This window comes from Pezoporus wallicus, unplaced genomic scaffold (assembly GCF_028554395.1).
Source record: "Pezoporus wallicus isolate ANWC-B61680 ecotype Strahan unplaced genomic scaffold, APGP_CSIRO_Pwel_v1 contig_6401, whole genome shotgun sequence".
NCBI lineage: Eukaryota > Metazoa > Chordata > Aves > Psittaciformes > Psittacidae > Pezoporus > Pezoporus wallicus.
The window spans coordinates 2,131,004-2,157,063 of record NW_026638608.1 but is presented as its reverse complement, the minus strand read 5'-3'; the positions used below and the strand labels follow the sequence as shown (position 1 = coordinate 2,157,063).

General features: G+C 47.4%; 6 protein-coding genes across 6 annotated transcripts; 4 read left to right on the top strand and 2 right to left on the bottom strand.

Annotated features, from left to right (window-relative positions):
• Positions 1 to 1,071: 1,071 nt before the first annotated feature.
• Positions 1,072 to 2,781, top strand: LOC130600181 (cytochrome c oxidase subunit 6A1, mitochondrial). The gene is made up of 3 exons (XM_057411279.1): positions 1,072 to 1,211; positions 1,515 to 1,654; positions 2,526 to 2,781. The coding sequence occupies exons 1-3, from the start codon at positions 1,109 to 1,111 to the stop codon at positions 2,604 to 2,606; spliced, it is 324 nt and encodes a 107-aa protein (XP_057267262.1). The 5' UTR covers positions 1,072 to 1,108; the 3' UTR covers positions 2,607 to 2,781.
• A 764-nt stretch (positions 2,782 to 3,545) lies between these two features.
• Positions 3,546 to 5,076, bottom strand: TRIAP1 (TP53 regulated inhibitor of apoptosis 1). Its single transcript, XM_057411280.1, has 2 exons — positions 4,867 to 5,076; positions 3,546 to 4,186 (listed from the first exon to the last, which is right to left on the bottom strand). The coding sequence occupies exons 1-2, from the start codon at positions 5,011 to 5,013 to the stop codon at positions 4,103 to 4,105; spliced, it is 231 nt and encodes a 76-aa protein (XP_057267263.1). The 5' UTR covers positions 5,014 to 5,076; the 3' UTR covers positions 3,546 to 4,102.
• A 37-nt stretch (positions 5,077 to 5,113) lies between these two features.
• On the top strand, positions 5,114 to 6,614 carry GATC (glutamyl-tRNA amidotransferase subunit C). Its single transcript, XM_057411278.1, has 4 exons — positions 5,114 to 5,213; positions 5,445 to 5,608; positions 6,220 to 6,323; positions 6,530 to 6,614. The coding sequence occupies exons 1-4, from the start codon at positions 5,118 to 5,120 to the stop codon at positions 6,583 to 6,585; spliced, it is 420 nt and encodes a 139-aa protein (XP_057267261.1). The 5' UTR covers positions 5,114 to 5,117; the 3' UTR covers positions 6,586 to 6,614.
• A 5,791-nt stretch (positions 6,615 to 12,405) lies between these two features.
• Positions 12,406 to 14,163, top strand: LOC130600211 (dynein light chain 1, cytoplasmic). Its single transcript, XM_057411327.1, has 2 exons — positions 12,406 to 12,571; positions 13,778 to 14,163. Exons 1-2 carry the CDS (start codon positions 12,440 to 12,442, stop codon positions 13,913 to 13,915), a joined length of 270 nt encoding a protein of 89 aa, XP_057267310.1. The 5' UTR covers positions 12,406 to 12,439; the 3' UTR covers positions 13,916 to 14,163.
• A 581-nt stretch (positions 14,164 to 14,744) lies between these two features.
• Positions 14,745 to 20,406, bottom strand: COQ5 (coenzyme Q5, methyltransferase). Its single transcript, XM_057411326.1, has 7 exons — positions 20,220 to 20,406; positions 19,669 to 19,818; positions 18,984 to 19,208; positions 17,567 to 17,673; positions 15,812 to 15,900; positions 15,485 to 15,596; positions 14,745 to 15,376 (listed from the first exon to the last, which is right to left on the bottom strand). The coding sequence occupies exons 1-7, from the start codon at positions 20,371 to 20,373 to the stop codon at positions 15,275 to 15,277; spliced, it is 939 nt and encodes a 312-aa protein (XP_057267309.1). The 5' UTR covers positions 20,374 to 20,406; the 3' UTR covers positions 14,745 to 15,274.
• A 1,693-nt stretch (positions 20,407 to 22,099) lies between these two features.
• Positions 22,100 to 24,693, top strand: LOC130600229 (dynein light chain 1, cytoplasmic-like). The gene is made up of 2 exons (XM_057411349.1): positions 22,100 to 22,267; positions 24,078 to 24,693. The coding sequence occupies exons 1-2, from the start codon at positions 22,136 to 22,138 to the stop codon at positions 24,213 to 24,215; spliced, it is 270 nt and encodes an 89-aa protein (XP_057267332.1). The 5' UTR covers positions 22,100 to 22,135; the 3' UTR covers positions 24,216 to 24,693.
• The last annotated feature ends 1,367 nt before the right edge of the window (positions 24,694 to 26,060 follow it).

Sequence of the window (26,060 nt, the reverse complement as noted above, 5' to 3'; positions counted from 1 at the left end):
CAGGATGCAGCGTCTTTTAGAAAAACGTACACGTTGAAACCTCTAAAAATACCTTTCTAAATCCAGGATTTTGAAATGTTAGTCTAGTTTCTAAACCAAGCCGCAGGCCCTCACATATGTCAGCTCCGGAAAAGCTCACATGGAGGAAGTCCTCTGTGCAAGGCAGTGGTGCACACTGCTGGGTTCAATACGGGTTCCATGCCACAGGGCCAGAGTCAGGCAGAGCCACTGAGCCAGGGCAGAGCTGAGTGCTCATTCACCACCATTTTCCCTGCCCCTCTGTAAAAACACATGCTGTTGGGATGACTGCAGTCATCACAGTGAGAATAACCATGGCGTATTGCACAGTTCAGTGTATTTCATACAACTATACCAAAACATTCCTCACAATAGAAAAACACCTACGTTTCTTCAAATAGCTGCCTGTCCTCCCTCAGCTAGAAGGTATTTTTCACATAGAATCTTTTGTGTCTTCCAGCAGCCACTCCTGATTAACGGTACGTTTCAGACTACATGAATCAGACCCATTAGGCTCCTGAGGTACCTAATAGGTAGATTAATCACAGCTGCCAGGATGACAAAGCCTAAGAAAGCCACATTTTACATCAGTGTAGCCCAGATTGTAATGAAACTGCCACCATGCCCAGGTTCATGGCAGACCTCAGCCCCACATCCAGTTGCTCTCCACAACCCCTTACTGCTCAACGGGTGGAAGAAGTGCTCACAAGGAACTTCTTTTAATTGTAACAGCTTGCTCCAAGCCCGTGTCCAACCTGGCCTTGAACGCTGCCAGGGATGGGGCAGCCACAGCGTCTCTGTGCCAGCGCCTCAGCACCCTCACAGGGAAGAGCTTCGTACTCCCCTCATGGCTGCCCCACTGAGGGACCCCTCACACCAGAACCCTCTCCCTATCCCCTCAGCACCAAAATGGCGCCAACCCTCTCTACACAGGCGCATGCGCAACATGGCAACCTCAGCCCGCGGCAGCTCAAGGTCAGGCTAGCAGGAAAGCGCTGCGCGCATGCGCGCACTTGGAGAGCGGTGGCGCGCGCAGCCGCTGTGTCCCCTGCCGGCCGCCGTCGGCCCCAGTTCCGGTCGCGGTTCGGACATGGCGGCGCTCGGAAGGGTGTCCCGGGCGCTGCTCGGAGCCGCCGGCCCGCGCTCCCTGCCGGGGCGGAACATGTCGGCTGCGGCCCATGAGGGCGGCGGAGGTAACGGGGCTCTTCGGGGCGAGGGCGGTGTCGGGCCCATGGGCCCTTGTCCTTGATAGCCGCTGCCCTTGACGGCGCTGTCCTTCGCGGTAGGCGCTCGGTGGCTGTGCCCCGGGGGAGCTGTGGCGTGAGCCGTGAGCGCAGGGTCCCCGTGCAGAACGGGAGGGAGCCCCACGCTCGAGTGAGGAATGAGAGCATTCGGTGTCTTCTCAGTCCCCTTAGCTGCGTTTAACGTGCGCCGGGTCACTAACGCTAATGGAAACGTTTAGCTTGTCCTTCTAATTCCTGTTGTGCCCCCACCAGCCCGCATGTGGAAGATGCTGACCTTCGTGGTGGCCCTGCCCGGTGTGGGGGTTTGCATGCTGAACTGCTACCTGAAAGCGCAGCACAAGCATGAGAGACCCGAGTTTATTCCCTACACTCACCTCCGGATCCGGACCAAGGTACGTTTTCCTGCTCTATTTAAAGGCCCTCCTTTCTCCTGTGATTGCAGAGCTACCGTAGTACCTGCAGCTTTCTTGTTTGCTACATGAGGTGCTGTGCACTTAGCCATGATCTTGACCTGTGGCTTTGTTTCTGAGGCAGCCAGTTCCTTACAGCTCAGGTGAAGCACCTGTGGTATTCACAAGCCTTCCCAGCCCAAGTAATCCTGCTAATGGCTTGCTGGAGAACATTACAGTCTTGGAGCAGCTGTGCTTACCCTAAACTAATGTGGATCTGAAAGATAACAGAAGATCCCAAATTCTCAAAACTGGGGCCCTCCTGATATAGCACAGCTGATGGCAAAGATCCTTCCAGCACCTAAAGGGGCTGACAGGAAATGTGGAGAGGGGCTTTTTACAAGGGCATGCAGGTGTGAAACAAGGCGGAATGGCTTTAAGCTGACAGAGAAGAGATTTAGATTAGATTTTAGGGAGAAGCTCTTCCCTGTGAGAGTGCTGAGGCGCCGGTACAGGGTGCCCAGAGCAGCTGTGATTGCCCCATCCCTGGCAGTGTCCAAGGCCAGGTTGGACACAGGGGCTTAGAGCAAGCTGCTCTAGTGGAAGGTGTCCCTGCCCGTGGCAGGGGTTGGAACCGGATGAGCTTTAGGGTCTCTTCCAACCCAAAACAATCTGTGATCTTGTTTAGAGAAAGCAGCTCCAGCTCAGGAGATGTTCTCCAACTCTTGCTCCTGCAGCCCAGGAACAGATACCAACTTGAACAATTCATCAGCCTGTGGAGCTGTGTGACATCTGAGTCCGTGCTGCTGTTGGTTTCCTGTGCTTTACAGATCACTCAGCTGACACTGCCTTGTTTTCTTTCTTCATTCTACAGCCTTTCCCCTGGGGTGATGGGAAGAAAACTCTGTTCCACAACCCCCATGTTAATCCTCTCCCAACCGGTTATGAAGATTAAAACTAGGATCCTGACCACAGCCAGAACCTTGGCTGTTCCCATCTTGGAACAGAATGTTGTGTGGGAACCATCGTTTAAGAAACTCTGTATTCCTTCTGTGATGAAGCTGAATGGCGTGGTGGCCTCTGTCTGTGCTTGTGAAGAGGTCCTTCAAATAAACAAGTCTGAACTTGAATTTAGCACCTGACCTTTTTGTTAATCTGAATCCTTAGACGTTCTTTAGTTCAGTATTTGCTTAAAACATTGAGGATACAGTGCAGGAGCAAAGTTGCATAAATGTTCATAACTGCTCCTGTATTTGGTACACTGACAACAGGAACACACTTGGCCCAAGACACTACTTCCTCATGTCTGGTTTAACTGATCACTGTAAACTCAGAGCCAGATGAACAGCTATCAGGCTAATAATGTAGACTGAAATTCAGTACATACTAAAGCACATTCTCCATAATCAGCTATTGCAGTATTTATTAACATCATAAAGGCATTTTCTCGTAGCCCACTTTGGGAGGCTAAGACAAACCCTTCCGTTGCTGCGAGTGTTTCTGCAGTTCACAAACCAGCACAAGAAGCTTTTGTTTGCTTTCCTAGGCACAAAGGACACACAGCTCAAGAGCAGCTTCACGAGCAGGAGAGATCCCTCAGCAGCAGTTGGGGATCTTAACATAACCACCTGTCAAGTTTCAACCCACTGTTTCCCTTGTTCCACACACACTTTGCCCACCAGAAGCAAAAGCCTAACGGTGACGGTGGCCAAGCCAGTGCTTTGTGGCAGTGTGGAAAAGGATGGCCAGGGCTGTGCTGCAGTTTTAATGCAGGAACATGTAATGCTAAAGGAGAGAGAATTCTAGTTTAGGATTGTTTCAGTACCTCAGAAAAGTCTGGAGAAGTATTAAAAGTGTCCTGTTCACATTCTGGCCTTCCTAGAGGTCACAATCAGAATGAAACATAACCTGGTTATATTTATTGGAGCTATGTTACTACAGGTCCAATAGAGTGCTTTCATACCACCTCTGTTGCTGATACAAAACCATGGTTTATCCCGTCAGCATTCAGGATCATATAAACCAAACCTCTTCCACCAAAATTCAGCAGCACAGGGAGGACACAAAGGAAATCCACCTCTTTCATATTACTTCTTAAAACACTTTCAAGTGTTATATAAATAAGCAAGAGAAATCAGTCACAAAGCAACTACTACCTCAGCCCACTCTAAAAAGCATTCTCCCACTAGAGAGTACATTCGCTGGGAAGTTAGTTCAAAGGGCTTTTGCACGCTGTTAGATGCTGAACCACCACCAAAAGTCACCGAAAAGGAGGCAGTTACCACATCATCCAGTCTTGGTTTGGTTTGTTTTTTTAACAAGTAGAGAAGGTGCCTGGCTTCTAGAAAGCAGCTTTAACAAAGGTCATATCCAGTTGGCGTCAAGCCGTCTGCCTGGTGGTGTTCCTTAGGTCAAAGGTTCCTGTTGGTGACTCCATCCATGCAGCTGAGGTCAAGAGGAGTTTTCAGTTTTTCCTTTGCTTGCTCCCATGAACTCCAGGCCTTCAATGGGTATGTCCTTTTCCTTGATAGCTTTCTGAAATTAGAAAAAAAAAACAAAAATTAAACCTGATGCACCTTGATAGTGCTAATATAATTTCTGGTGGAAAAAAAAAAGATTCTATAGAAAGTAGTCTTAAGCTTGGTTTGAATAAAGCTTCAATAGTGGAGATGTTCAAGTAGGTACTGAGAACTCATAGAGTCACAGACTGGTTTGGGTTGGAAGGGACCTTAAAGCTCATCCAACTCCAACCCCTGCCACGGGCAGGGACACCTTCCACTAGAGCAGCTTGCTCCAAGCCCCTGTGTCCAACCTGGCCTTGAGCACTGCCAGGGATGGGGCAGCCACAGCTTCTCTGGGCACCCTGTGCCAGCGCCTCAGCACCCTCACAGCGAACAACTTCTTCTTTACATCTAACCTGAACTTCCCTTGTTTCAGTTAAAACCCATCACGCCTTGTTCTTTCACTACAGTCCCTAATGAAGAGTCTCCGGCATCCTCCTTATGCCGCTGTGGCGCTAAACGTAGCCCGGATACCGTCACACAAACAGCCTCGGAACCAGCAGGCTCCGGAAGTTTCATTAACGAGAAAAACCCAGTAACAGAAACCCATGAACCACTGCGAGTCACGACCGACAGAACCGGAAGACAAGGGCAGATCCCGAGAGCGCCGGCGGCGGCTTCTCCGGGGGTTACCGGGTGCGCGGCGGGCATCACCTGCACGCAGAGCTGGTAGCGCTTGAAGAGCTGGCCGCAGGGGTCGCCGGCGCTGTCGCCCTTGAGGAACTTGTCGGCGAACCAGCGGTTGAAGCACTGGTCGTACTCGCGCTTCAGCTCGGTGCACGCCTCCCCGACGCTGTTCATCGCGGCGGCGAGCCCCGGCACCGCACCGGGCCCGCCGCGCCGCTGCTCTGACACGCTTCCGGCGCGGTGCGGTGACGTTACCGGGCCGCCGTCGGGAGGGCGTTATGCGGGCGCTGGCGCTCAGCCGGTGGCTCCGCGGCGCTGTCCGGGCCCGGTCGGGCGGACCGGGGAGCGCCCGCCCCGCGCCGGGCTCCCCGCAGGTACGGCAGCTCGGGCGGGGAGGGACGAGGGAGGCGGCCCCGGGCGGTTCCTGCGCCCCGCGCTGTTTGCCCTTCGTTCGGCAGAGAGAACGCGAGCTCCATTGATGTTCCAGGAAAGCAATCGGCGTGTCCCGGCGGCTGTAACCGGGGCTTGCCGTGGAACGAGAGCTCCACTAACAAAAGGGAAGTAGCGCTGTATCAGAGTCGGTTTTGTCTGTGTTTGTGCCGCAGAAGGTGACGGTGGACGTGCTGGATCGCTTGGAACACTTGGCCTTGGTGGATTTCCGTGACTCCGAGGGTGTGGAGCGGCTGCAGAAGGCGATCCAGTTTGCTGATCAGCTTCATGAAGTGAACACTGATGGCGTAGAACCGATGGATTCAGTGCTGGAGGACAGGTGATGAATCAATCACAGCAGCCTCCCTGTACCAGTTACCGCATCAAACTGTCTGCTGTTGTAACCCCTTTGTTGTTTTCCCCCTGGAATGGCTGTGGTTGTGCATTCGGCTCCTTTGCTTACGCACAAGTCTTACCCTGGTGGTATGTGGAAGGCAGGTGTCATTGGCACCTTTGCTCTTTTTGTGTGAGCACAGAAACTCCCAGGTCCTTGGTGCATCTTACTCTGCATGAACGACTGGCACGTACTGCTCCCAGATAGCTGTCAGTGGCATTCTTATGCTTTAGAATGTTCCAATACTTGTCTTACTGCTTGCTTAAGACCAAAACCAGGTTTAGAGATAAGCCATGCTTCCTACTTCATATAGAATAGCTAAAAGACAGTAATATTTGTTCTTCATAGAATCATAGAATAGTTAGGGTTGGAAAGGACCTTAAGATCATCCAGTTCCAACCCCCCTGCCATGGGCAGGGACATCTCACACTAAACCATCTCACCCAAGGCTTCATCCAACCTCTTGAATACTGCCAGGGATGGAGCATTCACAACTTCCCTGGGCAACCCATTCCAGTGCCTCACCACCTTAACAGGAAAGAATTTCCTCCTTTCAGGTGTCTGTATCTCAGAGAAGATGATGTTACAGAGGGCAACTGCACAAAAGAGCTGCTGAAAAATGCCAGAGAGAAAGTAGAAGAATATTTTGTAGCCCCACCAGGTATTGTCTTGCATATAAAAACCTCTTAATCTTGCTTGACTTAACCTGAGGAATGTAACCCACCATAGCTGCATTCACTTGCAGAAGCACTAGCTTGTAATAAGGAAGTGCTTAGAACAAACTGGAGATGCACTTTTGTGATAAGTTGTACTACCCAGAGGTAACTTAACAGCTGATCTCACACCTTTCTTTCTGTTCTCTATCAGGTAACATCCCTTTGCCAAAGCTGGAAGAACGAGAGAGTTATCTGCAGAGCTCTTAGCCCAGAGCCCAAATGCCATTCCAGTGTTTTATTTGCCACAGCCAAAATACTCTGGTGTGTATTCTGGTCAAAAGAAGAGCACTCGTAAGATGATTTACAGTAGAAGGTGGAACAAGTTGAATAATGCTGCTGTAATATTCAATGTTTATGAAGCTGGAAGGCAGCGTGACAGATGATCTCAGTGCTTTTATTTAGCAAAGTGAACTGGATGTTGCTCTTTAAGATAATGACTTAAAGGCTTTAAAAAGAACATTAAAAGGTAATTATTAAAAACTCCCAGAGCACTATTTTTCCTCAACAAACTTGTTGGGAAACAAGAGAGATTGGAAAGCTCTTCTGCTTATTTCTCACCTTTAGCTTGACTCTGGCTCTGACCCTGTCAGAAGTAACAGAGCCCCAGGTATCTGAGGGGCCTGGAGGAGGAGTCTGTACCATTGCTGCATCTCTGACAGAGCTCAGATTTTCATTATGGAAGAAAAGGCACTTTGAGAAGATGATTCACTCAAATATTTTGCTGCTACCGAATTTTCATAGGACAGTCTCGGTTGGAAGAAACCTTAAAGCTCATCCAGTTCCAACCTGCTCCCACAGTCACCTTCTACTAGACCAGGTTGTCAAAGCCCTGTCCAACCTGTCCTGCAATACTGCCAGGGATGGGGCATTTTATATTTTTATTATCATAAATTAAGTGCCTGGAGTTGTACATAGTTTGAGAAAGCACTTTTCAGACACAGAACTGGCTGTTCTGAAAGAAAAAGTCTTTGCCACAACCATTTTTGTCCTCCAGATGTGTATCTGGCAATACTTTCTGGATTAATTCATTTTTGCATTTCAAACAAAGCACTGCAGTTATTTGTGTTATTTAAAACCCCTTGTGTGGCTAGGCTTGTTGTAAATAAATAATGTAATTACTTATGAGCTGGGCATTTTTGTTCTGTTGGCACAGGGAACTAAATGCACACTGACACCTTTATTACTTGTTGAAACAGGTTTTAGGTATAGAGATACTCTGGTACTCTTTAGTGTTCCAGGCAGACTCTGCTAACAGGAAGCTAGCAACAGCTTTAGTAGAAGCAGTGTGATGAGCAGATACTGCTCTGGAAACAGGTTCACCTTTGATCTGTTTCTAGCTCTACTCTACAAACTCACACAAGCATCACGTCAGCATCATTGTTGGAGTCGCGGAAGACAAGCCTCATGCTCTCATGGTCAGCAAGTCTCGTTTGTTGATTGCGATACATCTATATAGCGCACATAATCAGGTACACACATATGCAAAGGTATACAAGCTTATTGGCTTAGATACGTTTGATGCAAAAGTTTCTAGGCGACCACCACCACTTCTGCTTTCAGCTCTGCTAGCTATCTGCAATGTGCCCCATCAGCAGGATGTGCATCCTGTCTTTGAGCAACCCTTAACCACAAGGTCACTATGCCGTTGGGGCCTAGATCTTAACTAGCTGCACGGTATCGTGGCCTTTGTCATGCAGCCATTCTGTCGTCAGGCTCTCTACACATCATTACATTTTACTGGCTGTAATTTGGTTGTAAGGGTGCTGAACTTTTTCCTTTAGATCTCAGAGTTGCAGAAACCACACCCCAGACTGTTAAGTTAATACTCTACAAGTAAAGTATCTTTGAGCAGGGAGCTCTAGATGGCTTTTCTTGCGGCTCAGTTTTAGTTTTGGCTTGGGAAGTTTCCATCTTGAGGGAAAAAATAGAATTTGTGTGGGGATATTTCTTTTTATTTGCAAGAGAGTGCTGAAAAGTAACTGTTTTCAGCCTGTTACCCTCCAGTAACAGGTATATATTGATACCTCAAATTCTATAAGAAGACTGCTGGGGCATACACCTCAGCCATCAGCTATTGGATGGGATGTTTGTCACAGAAAGCCAAGGCAAAGCAAAGAAATGGTAGCAAAGAAGTAGCACAGCTCCAAGAACAAAAGAAGCCCCCCCTGATTCTGCCTTAGGCCAGGAAGCTATCACGGGAAGAGGTGCTGTGCAGGGCAAATGGTGAAGACTGCTCCAGCGAACAACATACGTTGTCATTGTCTTACCCTGGCAGAGAATGCTGAGGCTTCCTCACAGAACCTCCAACAGTCAGAGACAAGATAAGATAAGCCAAGGCTCACAGAGAAACAGACCTGCTGAAGGACTACCAGAGCAAACTAGAACCAAATAGTCCAGACCATTCACTTTCAGACCATAAATAGTACAGTAAAGAGCTGAAAACCAAACTTTTATTCCTGGCTGGTGCCCTGTCCCCATACAGATTTAAGAATCCATAATTATTTATTCCAGTTGTAACTCCACGCAGTAGAAGAGATCATGGCATGCTGAGCTAGGAAAGTGCTAGAAAAGACCCCTGGTGCTGTTGTAATAGGTTACCAGTTGTGAGTCTGCTCTTACAGCTCTCAAGAGCTTGACAGAAGGAAAGTAGGCTCCTCCATGCCTATGTAGGCACATGCTTTCCCTCAAGGCAGAAACTCACCTCATGAGATCATAATTTGATGTCAGCCATTTTATACAGTGCATGTTCTGTATTTCTCTACAGAGAAAAGTCATTACTCCTATTAAGTCTTTCTGTACAGCTGTGTAATAAACACCACCAGCTTGGTGCATGTGTCCCTTCCCTGTGCATGGTCATGACTGTTTCTCCTATGAACTGCATCTCCCATGTCCCTGCAAACAACAGGTAGTGTAAATCAGAAATTAATGACACACATGTTGTTTTCTTAACATCTCAAGCATATTAGAAAGTATATTAAAGTAGTAAGGAGTTTGAACAGTACTGGTGTCCAGCCATTAGAGGCTTGCTCTCAACACCAGGTGTACAGACTGCTTTGACAATGGCCTCTCGGGCCATTCATCATGTGCCATGTGTTAAATGGAAAGCCTAGGCTGAGTGAAAAGCACTACAGCTAGCTTTGCTGGTGTAAGGAATCACAGCTACTGAGTAGGAGCCACTTTCACTCACTGCTCTCAAAGGCTGCATGTTTGGTAAGCTTTGAACTTTGATTTATATTTCTTTTCATGTTTCTCAGGCAAGAAGTAAGAACAATCACTTGTCCTTCTCTTACTTGTGCAGTTACTTCATTATTTCTTTAAGCTTCTATTACACACACACATATATGCATAAACATGTAATTATTATGATACTTGAATTCTTTTAAGAGTGTTGAATCAAAGTCTGTTTAACCCCACTAATCCAACTCTTTGCAAAGCTATAACACTGTATTAGCTCTTTAGTCTCAGGCTTTTCAAGATTCAGACCCTGCAGATGATGGAGTTTTATAAATATACAAGCTCAGCTGAAAAGTAATTTATGACTTTTATAAACCACGACAAGGAAAGATCTGAAATCATACCATACAACGAGAATGTTAGCAGAGAATTCCCAGCTTGAGAAATCCCTACTTGTTCTATTTGTTTTGACCTCCTCCTCTAACTACCCTAGAGAGTGGGGACAGTGTTACATACATAGAAAAAGGAAAAGAAATTTGAGAGTCAACTGCATGGCTGCAGGAGCTTCCAACCCAATATATGTAGCTATGTTAAAGCAACAACCAAACCAACCATTTGGGCAAAGATGATTCCACATTCCCAGTGCAGCGCAGGCTAAGCTTAAAACTGCCAGGTCACTGCTGCTCTCTTACCCCCTCTCTCGAGTGAGAGAACAAACTGCCTGATGCCTGTTCCCTGCAGCGCAAAGTGCACATTAAGTGGAAAACACATTTCCTTAATGAAGGGGTTTGTTGCAGCTTCACCACTAATACGGGAATTACAGCCCTGACAGAGACACCTGCAACCACCAGAGCAGGAACCCTCGCAGAGGCCAGATGAGCTCCCTGTGGGGCAGAATGTGTTAGTGCCTCAGCCTGCCCCCGGCCTCCCTGGTGCTGTTCCCCACAGCACGGTGCAAAGCCCCACTGGGCCCCAGCTGCACCCTGAGGTGGGGATGAGGTGCTGGTTCATCTGCTTTCACTGCAGGGCCTCGATGAGCAAGTGGGTCTGGATCTGGGTCAGGTCTTTACAGTATTCTGCCACAGTGCAATTTATAAACCCTGGCAAGTGAATAAATATAGTTAAGGACTCGTAATAAAATCGCTACCTGTAAATTCCTGGTAACTGCAGTGGGGCAAACATAATGTGTATTTGCGAAATAACTCATCCTTTTCAATGGTCAATAGATACAGCAAACAGAAGATAAAAAAAGGAGGCCAGATTCTGAGATGATGTAAATGTGTCTTGTTTCCCTGGAGACCATGGAGATCACTTGACTTATACCTGCTAAGGATTTTCCACTACTATGAAGATCTGTAACACATCAAATTGGATCAGAAGCCTTAGCATACGTACTCCAGGATTACTAAGAACATTTCAAGGTGATTTCTTCAGTTTTATGAAAAAAAAAGAAGTTAGTTTGTTGCTAATAATTACTATCTTATGAGAGTAATGAGGAGCCACAAGAAAAATCTCTATTAGATGCAGTAATACAGTATGTGACACAGCAAAAAAAGGCCTCAACTGAAAAGTGCTTACAGTCTAACCTCCATCTGCAAGAGGAACCTCATGATAGGCCTTATCCATTATCCAGTTTTCTTTGGCACCTTCTCTCCTCCATATACCGTCCCCAAGTGTGTTTGTTCTGCCTTCTCCTGCAGCTCTGTCCTGCTGGAAACTATACTTTTATATCCCTGATCAACAAGGAAGGCTCGAAGGTTTCTCTTTAATGTTTCTCATTAACAACAAGTATCTGACCCACACTGACATTTCTTGCAGTCCTCATCACATCTGTTCCTTCAGCCAACCATTTCTTAATAAATGTGTAGAAATTTGCCTGCAGTTACCGAACCCCTCCCTTAATTTCATAACTTTCAGAGCAGTCGCTAGCACACCCTCCTAATGGCAAAGATGGAAAGCAAAGCTGGGAACTGCATTTCTTCCATCTGGAATGCTAAATCCTGGGAGCTAAAGTCAGGAATCATTTCTGAGATACTCTAGAGTGACAAAAGTATTACATTATCCAGTTCCAGTATTCTGGTGGCAGTATAATCCTCTGAGGTTGCCTCAGAGATTTCAAAAGCAAAAGCTTGTTTGCAATTATGCTGCTTTTCCTATGAATGCCACTGAGCAGGTACTTACCATATAATAACATGAAAAATATTTGCATTTCAAGTGAGATAGACGACTGCTCTTGAGGTTTTATTTCTATAAGCAAATGGCAGGCCCACCAACCAGTGCCTGACAAACCTCTCCTAAATCATCCTGTGCTGTTTGTTATCGAAACAGCGCAGTCCTGTTATTAACAGATCACCAGCTATGGAAGACTCAACAGCAATTTTCTATCTGCTGACAAGAGCAGAAGCAGAAAGTGCCCCGGGGAGAGTGAAACCCAACAGAACAGAGCCCCGGGGATCTCCCAAAGCGTCTTGCTTCATTTGAAACAAACAGATAGACACAAAACGAAACAAAACCCACACACATGTTCCCCCCTCTCCCGGAAAAATAAAGAGGAGGCAAGAGCTGCAGAGAGGAGACACCGGGACTAGGGCGGGCGGCGGGGTTTGAAACCGCTCCGGCGGCGCTTGCGGGGCTCCCGGCTGGAGAGCCGGTGCTCCAAGTGAGAGGGGTTTAAACTCCCGTTCCCCTTCCCAGAGCACGGGCTGCACCTGTACCACAGCCGGCAGAAATGCTGCCCAGCCACGGCTGAGGGCGCTGCACGGGCTCCGAAACCTCTCTGGGAATGGTGGTACCTGTGTGTACAGTAGGTGCTCACAGGTAGGTGATCCTGGCAGGTAGAGCCCCTGTGACTCTGCATTCTCTTCTTCTTTGCTCAGTGTAGGCAATCATGAGTGATCGAAAGGCTGTGATCAAGAATGCAGACATGTCAGAAGAGATGCAGCAAGACTCTGTGGAATGTGCTACACAGGCACTGGAGAAGTACAACATCGAGAAGGACATTGCTGCTCACATAAAGAAGGTAGATGTTTGCTTGTGATGTCCTCGTGAAATATCTATGCACATGAAAGATCAAGCAGGCAGAATGCTGCTAGGCAAGTAGCTCTAGAGAAACAAGTTCTCGAGACACCAGATAATCAAGTTGGACTTTCTGTAGGCTGCTGTCCTCATGTTCCTTTCCCCATCTTTTACATGGACTTTTCCAGGTTCTGCTTTTCTCTTACAGTACCTTCTACTGAAGCCTTTTCTGCCACTGTTCTGTTGTCCTGGTGAACAGAGTGGCCACTGACTGTCCCTGTGACTGATGACAGGGTTCTGTGGAGCCCATCTGACAAGTGGGGGTTTGCTGACCCTGGAATAAGTGGTTTTGCTTTTTTTTTGCACAGCACATGTAAGACAAACTGTTTGTGCCAACGCAGAACAGATGGTTCATAGCTTACAGTTGTCAGATTTTTTCTCTGACTCCTACTGGGAGCCTGCCTGAGCTGCAAGTAGTTGGAGGGTTGGGTTGAGCAGAATGCAAACTCCTGCATGCTCTTCCCAAAATCTCTTCAGGTGATGGCTGTTGGGGACTGCAGTATATAACCACTGACTGTGCATTTTTACTGAGAGTAGTCTTGTACACATGAATTGTAGAATCACAGAGTGTTTTAGGTTAGAAAGGATCTTAAGATCATTCAGTTCCAACCCCCTGCCTTGGGCAGGGACACCTCACCCTCAACATGTCACCCAAGGCTCTGTCCAACCCGAGTTTATCTGAAAGTCATAGCAGGCTCCAGGCTACAGCATGTAGGAAGAACACGGGCTCAGGACCTGGTATCAAGGATATAGTAAAGAATGTTCCATCTAAGGTTTTTTTCAACAGCCTTGTTGAAAATAGCTACTGAAGTCAAAATAATGGCTTAGTCTAGAGAATCAGAACAAGCAGTGAAGGTCTTAAAAGTTACTGTTTGAGCTCATGGTGTGACTTTTGGGGAAAACTTACTTCCCCAGACATATGTTTCAAGCTTATTCCTGCTCAGCTCAGTAGCACCTTTTTTTTTGGTCTGACTAAGCAGCAGATGAGTTATACAGTGACATATGATCCTTGCACTTAAGAGCATCTGCTACTTCTTAATTGCCTTCTTCCAAAAGCAACACTTGTTAACAAGTGCAAAAATAGCCCTTGCTAGACAATATTAGTGCAATTCTCACCAAAATGCTGACTTTCTACTTCTCCCTTCTGTAGGAATTCGACAAGAAATACAATCCCACCTGGCACTGCATTGTGGGGAGGAACTTCGGCAGCTACGTGACTCACGAGACCAAGCACTTCATCTACTTCTACCTCGGCCAAGTGGCTATTCTTCTGTTCAAGTCTGGTTAGACCCACGGACTGTTACTGAACCTTGCATCTGGTTACAGGACTGCACCAACTCCAGACAGCCTCCTACCTTCAGCCTTCCTGAGGAAACAGACCTTCAGGTCTTTTGTTGTATTGTTCATGGTCAGGGATTTTGCTGTAGCAGCTGTTTTTTTTCATTGTGGCTATAAAAATGGCAAAAATGTCTTCCTTGTATTTATTTTCTTTCAAAAGATGGCTTCTTTGCTAATAAAACTGTTGGAACAAGTTTATCCTTTAAGACTCCTCTCTGCCCTTCTGCCTTTTTAGTGCTTGTATTACCCTTTATTCTACTGTGAATGAAGGGGGAACATTCCCACCTCCGTCCTGCCCCCCGTGTCCAGAGCACGTGAAGCCTGAGCTCGCCTCTGAGTAACAGAGAACAACAAGAGGTAGTTTCCTGAGAGAAAGAGACTGCTCCCCAGTTCCTGATAAGACCGTTTTCAGTGGGCACAACCTCCAGCACAAATTCTGGCGTTTAGAAGAGAGTGTTCTTTTCAAGTGAAGTGGTGGGTTAAAAGCAGGAGTCTCCTCATTTTCAGGAGAAATATTCATATTAGTTCATTACACAGCTGTCACTTTGAATGTAAATTTACCTTCTCTAGACTTTTTTTCATTCCATCTCTATATCCTGCTACAGAAGCAAGTATACAGAAGGAAACGCGTACTATTTTTACATAAAGATTATGCATCTAGCATTGACAAAGACTTCATATGGAGGTGAAAACATCTCATCCCAAAATGGTTACGTGGCCATTCTCCTCCAGGTAAAATTCCCCTTCTTAGAAAGGAAATCTTACAAAGGCTAAAATACTTAAGTGAGAAAAGTTGATGCAGAGTTGGTTTTATTTCACAAGTCTTCCCTATGCCCTTGAAAAGGGTAAAGGTATCACGGGGAAAATCCTTTAAAGCCTGCATGACAAAGACAATAACCACTTAATAAAAAATCTACTGAATTCAAGTTATTTTTCACTAGTGCAATATCCTCCTTGAACCGTAGTAAAAAAGAAAAAGGAGGCATCTTATTTGAATACTGGTAAGTCTATTTCTGTATCCACACCACTGGTAACTGAAGTGGCTTTGTTTGTCAGCATTGCTCAGTTTTGGCCTTGTCCATTACGTTGCGCTTGAAGGCAAATGCAAGTGTAAGAAACTCCCCAGGAGTCACTCCATCAACCTGCAGATCTCTTGGGGGAAGAAAGGTGCTGCTGCTCCTCAGGGTCTGACAGCTGAACACGTTATCTGCTGCCCAAGTTCTTAAAACTCCTCTTCAATCTTGACAAAGTTCCACACCTTTCAGATTCGTAAGGAAAATGACACTTCCTGGTTTGCTACACAGTAGCCTCACAGTTTGAAACCCGAGTGAATGGCAACAATGCCCAAGTTCAAATTTTGATAATCCACTTTAAAAAAGCCTGCATCTTCTATCATTGCCTTCAATTCCTCCTGAAAAATAACAGTTCCAGAATTATAAAAACCTGAAGGCAGCTGCCTATAAGGTTACGTTGGGACCATGGTTTGTGTGTTAGTGAATTCAGAGAAATATTGTCTTACCTGAGGGGGGAAACGTCGGATGCTCTCCACAAGATACTGGTAGGACTTCCAGTCACCAGCTATTACCTCACCCAGAACAGGGATAACCTGGAAACTGTATAGATCATAGAGCCTGCACAGAGAGACAGAAAATACAGATTAATACAAACAAGCTTAAAACCACCTCTCTCCAACACAAGGTGATCTCTGTACCACCATGCCTTGGAATCTGTATATGATTCTAATAGCGCATAGTGTGGTGGCCTCAGAGGGTCTCCATCACTAATTCTGGTTGAGTACAAATAAAAGAGCCTTGTGACATGGCATCAAATGTTCCCATGTTCCTACCTGGAAATGATAGGATTGCTGACATGACTAAATTCAAGGCAGAGGAACCTTCCTCCTGGTTTCAGCACACGATAGGCCTCCTGAAGTGCCTGACACAAAGCAGACAAGGTGAGTTAGTTTCCGTAGAACAGCGCTCTCCTATTCTCATGCCATGTGATGGCAACTTGGTGGTGAACTGAGAGGAGGAAAGAGAATCCTGACTGGCAATCTTCAATATTTACTTGTGGAGAAGCATCCCAAGGCAAGTACAAAACCAAACAACAGAACTGAACTGCAAATACTCTTGTTGCTCCATAAACAGATTTACACCAGACTTTGTATCGAAACTATGACGTCAGGTTGGCAATTTTTCTTCTTTTTTCCCTCCTCTCAGTTGATGAATGTTTGCCAGCAGAGCCCTTGTAATTACAGACCAAACCCAAAAGGGAGAGGGTGACTCAGCTACAAGAAGCTGAAAATGAGAAGAGAGCACGATAGATGTTTTTTTTTTTAAATAAAAGATTTTACTCAACTGTGAGGCACACCCAAAGGATCAAAGAAGAAATGATACTGGGTTTTGGATGAGCAATGTGTGAGAGCAAGGAAGGAAGGAGAGCGAAGAAGAATATCTTTGGCTAGTTTGAAAATTCTACGCTAAATCCCAAATAATACCCCTATGGAGAACCAAGACAAACTGTTTAGAGCTGTATGTTTTTTCATATGAGAGCACACCACAGTTGCATTCAAGAACTTCTGCAGGCTGTACACCTGCTTGGCTTCAGCTGTTGTGTTCCTAAGAGATAAAATACAAACAGTACACATATGAGACAGGAGCTCTGCAAGAGAACTGGAGGCTTGGATGTGTTTTGTACCTGGTCTCCTGGGAACTACGCTATCAGCCTGCTGTATCCATGAAGACAAAGGGCTTGTGCTTCGGAAGGGTGCAGACATAGCTTTGTGAAAAGCTATCCACATTAAGGAAGGAAGTTCAAAGGCATACAGTTCAAGGTGGTCTGGATCCAAATACTACACCTTCCACAGAAGAAGCACTGACAAGTTTGTAACACGCTCCTCCAAGACACAGACAAGTCCAGATAGACAGGCGATCTAACCTATCTTCTTCCCAAGACAGCTATTCATTCTTGAAGGACAGATACTGTTTAGAACAAAGAGTATTACTTACCCTAATTAAACTCATACTCATTCTTTATGGGGAACTCTACTATCAGCCAGTGTGAAGACACTAAGCAGAAATAAACTGAACAGGTTAGACAATGGCAGTGGTGGCAGCAGCCAGCTGCTTTCCACTCTCTGCTCTAGAAGTTCTGCTGGCTCAGGCAGGGAAACAGAACAAGGCAGGAAGTTTTGGACCCACTGCAGGTGGGATATAGATCAGGTGTTCAGGAACCTTTCAGATATGCAGGCTGACTACACCAGGCATGTGTAGATCCAGACACATCACAGGTCAGGAGAAGGTGGGGAATGACTGTAACATTCAGCCATTTTTTTGCCTTAGGAAGAGACTGTGTGGCTTGCCAAGCTGGAAGGATTGGGTGCAACTGGTATAAATCTAACTTTTTATGACAAAGGTGGAGCATTTAATTGCATTTTCCATTTGAACAAGTTGCACACTACATGCCACTTATTTTAAATGTTTCAGGACTAGACAACAATGCTCCTTTATCCAAAGGAGTTCCTCCTTTACTACTTCTGCTAGAATAAAAAACTCAGATGAATTATAAGGACACCATGTTAGGATACACTACAGCAACTTACCAAATCAATACGAGTTACATTTCGGATTCCAAAGGCAATTGTGTAAACATCAAACTTATCATCATCAAAGGGCAACTCTTCAGCATTCCCAAGTACCCAGGATAAGCCTGTAGTAAAAGACAAGGACACAGAATTGAATTCAGGCTGCTCCAGAAAGACCAGAACTTACCTATTCCAGGTTATTAAAAAGGTGATATTTAAAGCTAATGTTTCAATTTTACATTTTTGTTGGAGGAAAGACACCTTGGTCTAGCCTCACAAATCTTTCAAAGCCCTGTACTCTATAGCTGTCTTTCAAGCCAAAGTACTCAATTTTGCAGATTAGCCAAAACATTCTTCTGTGTATACATGTGCTCGCAGTGTGCCAAAAGGATTTCACCCAAATCTTGCATTGCAGTGGAAAGCAACCAGCTTTGCAGACACTGGCTGCCATCTGTTTGTAGTAAAGGTGCAGAAAGAGAATCTCTGCTCAAACAATAATTAATATCTTGCCATGCAACAATGGCCAACACATTAAAAACATTTTGCTAGAAAGCTTCCCTAGACAGAAGCACATGAAAAGCCACGCTTCCTTCATCAGCACTATCGGCATGTGATCCTGTTGCCAGTGTCCTGCTGCTGCTTCCCAATCCCCAGTGGATCAAGGCCACGTCTGTCTGTGCATGTCCAGGTTATTGGTACATTTTATAGTTAATTGGTACAGTTTATAGTTAATAGTTCTTAAAGTCATTGGTTTTGGTGACTCAAATTCAAAACAAAACAAAACAAACAAACAAAAAACTGCAGGAAAAAAAAAACAACAAACCAAAAGCTTTCTGCAGCAGAGGTCAGCAGTTTCAAAGGGCAGGATGCCAGAAAGTGACCATGGAGGAGAGCAAAACACAACAGAAAAACCACAGTTATTGCCAGGAGACATTCAAATTTAATTTCAAATGCAGTTGCTCTGAGTGTTTTCAGCATATGCTCTAACTGTGGAAGGTTTTATATGTTTACAATATCCCTTAGTTCCTGCATTTTTGTTGCCTTCATTCTTAAAATACCCATTATAAGATCTTTAGTGTAATCATTGTAAGCCTGAGCTCTTTTGCATTACCTGCCTTAGTAAAATCAGATTTATTAGCACAGATATAAACAGCAGCTTTAGCTTCAACCAGTTTTGAAGGACAGCTGGGTATCAGACCTCACGGACACTCCCATACATGTATTTTTGAAAGTTCAAGTATTATTCAACAGGATCACTGTACATCTGAACAATGTACTACATGCTCACTGAAAAAAGGTCATTCAACGTTGGCAAAAGTACAGGTACAGTATACACCATGGCCACACAACGTATATTGTGATCCTGAAGGGGGTGATTACCCAATGGCTACCATGCATCAAGCACGCTACTGACACGGTACAACGCATGACTCACCTTCAGAGTAGCCAAGATACTGTGCTTTCTGCTTCCCAACTTTTAACATCTCTTTGTTAATGTCACAGACCACCACTTGGGAATCCCCCAGTGGTTTAAACTGCTCTTCCTGGTAACTCTCAGAAATTTCCTGCCACGATAAGTTCTGATGGTGCCTCAGCTTCCGCTGGAGCTGCTGTTCCCGTGCAGAGCGAACGTAATTAATGAAGCGAAAGGCAATGTCACCTGCAGTTGTTTGAATAGAAAGAGATACGTTTGGGAATGTTTTCTGACTGCAGGAAATTGGAACATGAGGCTTTGAACACCAAACTGAGTTCATTTTTATTTATATATATGCATATAAATAAAAGTAAAACCCACACATACAGTACGGAGAGCCAGAGAGTGTGTGTGTATATATAGGTAAAGGGAACATATTAAAAGCAGAGTCTGTGACTTCCTACAAACGTAAACAGCTTTCCATAACACATCATGGTAGGACTGTAACACTTTCAGAGCCTCGGAGCAAGATATTCCAAACCACAAAGGAGTTAGCTCTCAACCTTTCTCTGAAAAGCAAGTAGATGCTTCACTAGTTTCAAAGACACAGGACCGAGGAAAAGTGTAGGCAACTTAATTCTGAGCAGGCTCAAACAGTTCAAAACTAGAATGGCATTGTCATGTGGAACTCACCAAAATCATTTACCTGTTCCTCCAGCAACATCAAGAAGAAGTGTTCCTGGGGAAGGGTTCATTTTATGCACGAAGATGTCCTTCCACACTCGATGAATCCCTAAAGTCATTGAATCATTCATTACGTCGTATTTCTTGGCCACACTTTCAAAGACCTGGTTAACTGCAAAGAAAGAACAGGAGAATAAGATGCGATTTACTTAAAAATGCTCCTCTAGAAGCAAAAGGACAATTATTGCCTCGTGAAGGTCTGTCAACATATGGAACTGAAGAATACCACCTGAAAACTCCTTACAAAAACCACAATCGAACTGTACTAAGCCTGCTGCCTGACACACACCTTTGGAGAAATGCAGCCTTCTCCCGTAACACCTCCAGAGCTGAGAGGAGGAATGAAGCTAGCATAGCGCTATTATGCCCTGCGGCTCCCAGTAACGTCTCAAACCAACCACTCCAGCACCCTTTATCCCCACAGCCCCTACGCGCCGGCTGCAGGGAGCCCCGTTAGGTTCCCACCCGGCCCAGCTCGCCCTCCCCGGCAGCGGACCCGGCCGCTGCCCTCACTTTTCTCCCTCCTCTCCTCCTCCGTCACGGTCTGGAAGCCAAAGTGTGTCTGTGTCCCCGCGGCCAGGCCCCGCACGGAACCGCTGAGCGCCCGCAGAGCCCCGCCGCGCAGGGCGAGCACGGCCCGGCACGGGCACAGCGCCGCCGCCGCCATCTTGCAAGGGCACGACCCGCCCACCTCCCTCAGCGCCTCACGGCGCGGGGCGCGGCCGCGGCTGCCTCCGTGCCCGGCTCTAGGAACGCGGATGGGGTGCTCAGCATCCGCACTGGGTGTTTGTGCCGAGGCTCTGCCGGCTTCGGCGGGAGCTGTGGGTTCTCCACAGCCTGAGAGGACGCGGGGTCCGGCCCCGAACACCCCGGTGCTGCCAACTGGTTATGTGCTGGGGGAATGTACCTGACAGGGTTAAAAACCAAACCCGAGGCACTCCATACACCGGATTTGAGTAATTTTGCAAGTAGTTTTGTGCTAATCTCTTTAAATTTTTAGTTCTGCAGTTTCCTGGCTCAAAGACCTCATCGGGAGGAGGTGGGAGGGTTGGTCTGCGGGTTCCCATGAGGGGGAGGAGTTGCCTCTGATTCCTGTTAGGGACATTAGTACAAATGTGGGACCTTTTCTGCCTTTTTTTTTTCCCCAAAAAAGCTGCTCCGCTTACCACATTATTTGAATCACCCAGGAATTACCTCAGCTTTGTAGACACAAGTCCTATAACCCTTCCTCGTAACAGGTTGAGGTGAGACCTGAGCCTGCACTCCCCGACGTGGAGCCATCTCCCCTACCACGATGTGGGGACAGTAGCGCCCTCACCAGCTCCTACCCCGATTTTCTCATGTTTTTTATGCAGAATTGAGCAAACAGTGAAATTCTGATTTTGCTACTTTGCCCTATATTTTTTTGTAGTTAGATGCCTCGCAAAGCATCACATGTTTTTTGGACCTGTTTTGCTTGGGATTCTTTTGTCTGCCTCAGCTTTAGGGAGAGATGATCTTTGCCTACCAGAGAAGCGACCGGGAGAGCCTCTCTCATGTTGCAGTCACAGACTGCTGCACAAACGCCTGCAAGCAGGCACGTTCAGGCGGCTCAGCCATGAGGACAAAGAGGCGAAGGCCAAGCCGAGGCCGCGCACCGCCGGAATGCAGCTATCCCACGCACACCCGCCAGCAGCGCGCTGCGGCCGCACCATGCCCTGCGCTCCCCCGAGGCCAGGCTGCGGAGCCGCCCTAGGCCGCGCCCCCACCCAACCCAGGGCTCGGCCTCCATCTCTGCCGCCACCCGTCGCTATGGGAACAGGTGCAGGCGCAAAGCTGGGGCAGCTCCTGAAACGTGCCTCGTCTTATCCGGTCTCTGGGACGGCTGACGCTGAGCAGGTGGTGCTCGGGCACCACCGCTGCCCCGGCCTTTGCTGAGGGGTTACTTCAGCCCTTCTCGCACCCCCGGGAGCTCCAGGCTGGAGGCTTTCTTGGAGCTGTGCGGGGCTGTGGTCCTTGGTGGGGAGCCCTGGGATCCTTTCGGCTTTCTCGGTAGGGAAAGGCCGTTAGGGTTGGGCGCTGGAGCGGCTGCGCCCTCTCCCGGGGCTGCTGGCCTGCGCCGGACCGCTGCCGGGCTGGAGAGGGCCTGCGGAGGGCTGAGCTGGACGGGCGGCGGGGTTTGAAACCGCTCCGACGGCGTCTGTGGGGCTCCCAGTTGGAGAGCGGCTACGCTTTGGGCGGCTTGAAACTTCTGTGCCTCTGGCCCAGAGCACGGGCTGCACCTGTACCACAGCCGGCAGAAATGCTGCCCAGCCACGGCTGAGGGCACTGCACGGGCTCCGAAACCTCTCTGGAATGGTGGTACCTGTGTGTACAGTAGGTGCTCTATCCTGGCAGGTAGAGCCCCTGTGACTCTGAATTCTCTTCTTCTTTGCTCAGTGTAGGCAATCATGAGTGATCGAAAGGCTGTGATCAAGAATGCAGACATGTCAGAAGAGATGCAGCAAGACGCTGTGGAGTGTGCTACACAGGCACTGGAGAAGTACAACATCGAGAAGGACATTGCTGCTCACATAAAGAAGGTAGATGTTTGCTTGTGATGTCCTCGTGAAATATCTATGCACATGAAAGATCAAGCAGGCAGAATGCTGCTAGGCAAGTAGCTCTAGAGAAACAAGTTCTCGAGACACCAGATAATCAAGTTGGACTTTCTGTAGGCTGCTGTCCTCATGTTCCTTTCTCCACCCTTTACGTGGACTTTTCCAGGTTCTGCTTTTCTCTCACAGTACCTTCTACTGAAGCCTTTTCTGCCCTGTCCTGTTGCCCAAGGTGAACAGAGAGTGGCCACTGACTGTCCCTGTGACTGATGAGCTGGTACAAAACACAGGGCCTCTATTGTGTTCTCATATGGTTTTCCTTTGGGAGTAAACCTGTTTTACATAGTTCTTGGTTTCAGTTTTATTGAAGTTAATCTTAAGGATCTGTTCGCAGTTCTGTCCAGCTAGGTCAATAATTGCAGAGTGAAGTAGTTCTCTGCAAGTCTACTGTAATCACAGCTCTCCTTATGTAGTGACATAAGCAAAAAAGGAGGGGAAAAAAAATCCCACCACAAAAAATATCCCTGGTGGCACTGATTATCTGTTGTTTGCAATGTCTGTGTCATTCTTTATGTAGGATTAACAATACTGAACATGGGAAAGATCTGGTTGTGATAATTTCCTGCTTCGTCAACTCCGGAGAATGGAGAAACTAAAGAATGTCCATAGAAGTTAAACTGATCTGAGTGGAATTGCTGTTTAAATGTTAAGGATTATTGGGCTGCAGCTGTCTGGCGTTAACTGCTTAGCATTAGTTTATACATTTGCTGAAGGCTTAGGCTGCAAGCTGTGAATTCTCACGCAGACATGTTAAACTTTGACATCTGTGATTGTCCCATGAAAGAGGGGCTCAAGAGCCAGTTCAGGCTGCATGGTAAGGAAGCTACAACTGCTATCAGAAACCACAACCTCAGAGATAACATGAAAAATGTATGGCCCAGGGACAATGAAGAGGTCCAGTGAAGAGCAAGACTCCAGACCCTAATATTATTGCTCTAAACTGATATGTGAGGGGTGAGGAACGCCAACTGTGATGGTGTAATTTTCCAGGAATTCCTCTGGGGTCGTTCTCTGGAGGTACCCAGCTCGAGTTGTTTATACTGTGGTACCACTCAAATTATCTCATTGGACTTAAAGCCTGAGGCTCTGCTTCAGGATATGTAGGGCAGACAAGCTTCTTGAACATAAAAAGTATTTCCAGTAAGCAGAATGATTCTTTCCACTAGAGAATACTGGTTTGCTATGCCCACAGTTGAGAAAGGCATCTTTTATTTTATTTCCCAAATGCAGGAATTATCTGTGACAGTGGAAAAGAGAGTTTAGTCTAATTTTTCAGATATTCTTTGTAGCAGCTACTGTGAAGTTGCAAAGGATTTGACAGGAGTAAACCACCCGTTCTCAGATTTGTTGATAGTATCTGTGTTACAGAGCATGTGGCAGAGAATTTTCCACTGCATCCCTTTCGCAGATGAACAGTGAGGTCTAAATTACGGCTTAATCTCTGCGGGTATAAACTATAGTGTTGAAGCTTTTACTCAAGGGCTCTAGTTTCAGATGCTGCTGTGAATTGCAGGGAGAGGAAGACTTTCTTTCCCTTCACAGAAATAACGTTTTAAACTTACTGCTGCTTCGGGTGGGAAGCACTGTGTCTCTTTTGTTTTTGTCTGACTAAGCAGTAAGATGTAAATAAGATAATCCTAGTGTTTAAGAGCATCTGCTCTTCCTCTAATTGCCTTGCTCAGAGAGTGAATACCAGTTTAGAAGAGTTCTTAATTTCTAGTGATCTATATTGCAGGAGTTTGACAAGAAATACAATCCCACCTGGCACTGCATCGTGGGGAGGAACTTCGGCAGCTACGTGACTCATGAGACCAAGCACTTCATCTACTTCTACCTCGGCCAAGTGGCTATTCTTCTGTTCAAGTCTGGTTAGACCCACGGACTGTTACTGAACCTCGCATCTGGTTACAGGACTGTGCAGATTCCTCTGACTAGTTACTGCAGCCTTCCTGAGGACGCAGACCTTGATCTTCAAGGGCAAAGGCAGGGATTATGCTATAGCAGATGATATTACATTGTGGATATAAAAAAGGAAAAAATACCAAAAAAAGTCTTCCATGATTTTTTTTATATTATTTTTTTTTCCCCAAAGGCTGCTTCTTTGCTAGTAGAGCTGTTGGAGCAGTTTTGCCTTGGAGAGTTTTCTAGCAGTCTACAGTATTGCCCAGTTACCACTTGTGCTATGTAAGTACAGAGAGCGTTTAGTTCTTCCTGTCACAATCCTCTTCTTCCGAGGTGGTTTTTGGTGGTTTCCCCTCCTGTGTGGCTGGATGTGCTGCCCCAGGGCCTGGGCTGTTTCTGCTGGTGCCTCAGAGAAGTGCTTTGGAAAATAAAAGACTAGATCCGCCTGGCCCCCACGATGTTGTTTCTGGCTGCCTTGGGCAGGGTGGGTGGCTTGCTCGGGACGTTGCTGCCGGTCCCTCCGCCCCGTGCGGCGCTGACAAGAGGAGCGCTTCCGGAGGCCGGGGTGGGCAGAGCCCTTCCTGCCGCCCGGCCGGGGCTCGGGGTCGGGGGCGGTTGCAGGAGGGCGCTCTGCGTCCCGGGGCCTCCATCTCCCGTCGTGCTCCGCGGCGGCCAAAGACTACGCGTCCCGTCGTGCCCGCGGGCCCGCCCGGGAACGGCTCCATCCGGGTCCCAGCCCCTGCCGCGGGGGTCTTGTCGCCGTTGTGGGGGTCTCCGCCATGGACGGGAGTCTCCCCTGTGGCTCCGGTGCGCCGGGTGGCGAAGGGCAGGAGTCGCGATCCCCCTCGACCGGGCCCACTGCGGGGCAAGGCGAGCCCGAAGGCGGTATGAGCTGGTCTCTGCTGGGGGCCGGTCCGGCGGGGCGCGGCTGGGGATACCCTAAGGAGACCGCGGCACACTCGAGGCCGTTAAACCGTCGTCGAGAGGGGCTCCGGGCCCTTGGTGCGGGGCTCCGGCCTCCGTTCGCTTTTCTCGTCAGGGAAAGGCCGTCGGGGCTGGGCGCTGGAGCGGATGCGCCTTCTCCAGGGACTGCCGGGCTGGAGAGGAGCTGGGGAGGGACAGGCGGGGTTTGAAACCGCTCCGGCGGCGCTTGCGGGGCTCCCGGCTGGGGAGCGGGTGCTCCAAGTGAGGGTTTAAACCCCCGTTCCTCTGGCGCGGAGCACGGGCTGCGCCTGTGCCACAGCCGGCAGAAATGGCGGCAGCAAACCTGTTGCCAGCTGTGATACAAATGATGTGTACAGCTACTTGGTAGGTAGGTACTGCAGCAGCTCTGAACCCTTTCCTTTGTTTATTACAGGTACCTATGGGTGATCAGACAGCTGTGGTAAGGGATACAGGCATGTCAGAAGAGATGCAGCAAGGTGCTGTGGAGTGTGCCATTCAGTCTCTGTAGGAATGCTGTGCTTGAGTGTAACATTGCAGCTCATATAATGAGGATAAGTGTTTGCTCCTAAAGCCCTCCTCCTGAGTGCTATATGGACTTCAAAAACCAAGGAAAGATGTTGGTGGGTAAGTAGTGCTAGAATAGTAAGTTCTGTGGACACTAGATAATCCGGTCAGATTTCAGCTGCAGACTGGTGTCTTCATGTTCCTGTCAACATGCACTTTTCCAGTTCTTCTCTTTCGCGATTCGTTCTATTTAACTCCTTTCCTCTGCTCCCAAGGACAGCATTTGGGCAGTAGTGCTCATTTCCTGGTGGCGTCTCCTGCTGGAATTTGTCAGGAAATAACAGTCCTACTTGGCTGCATGCTGTGG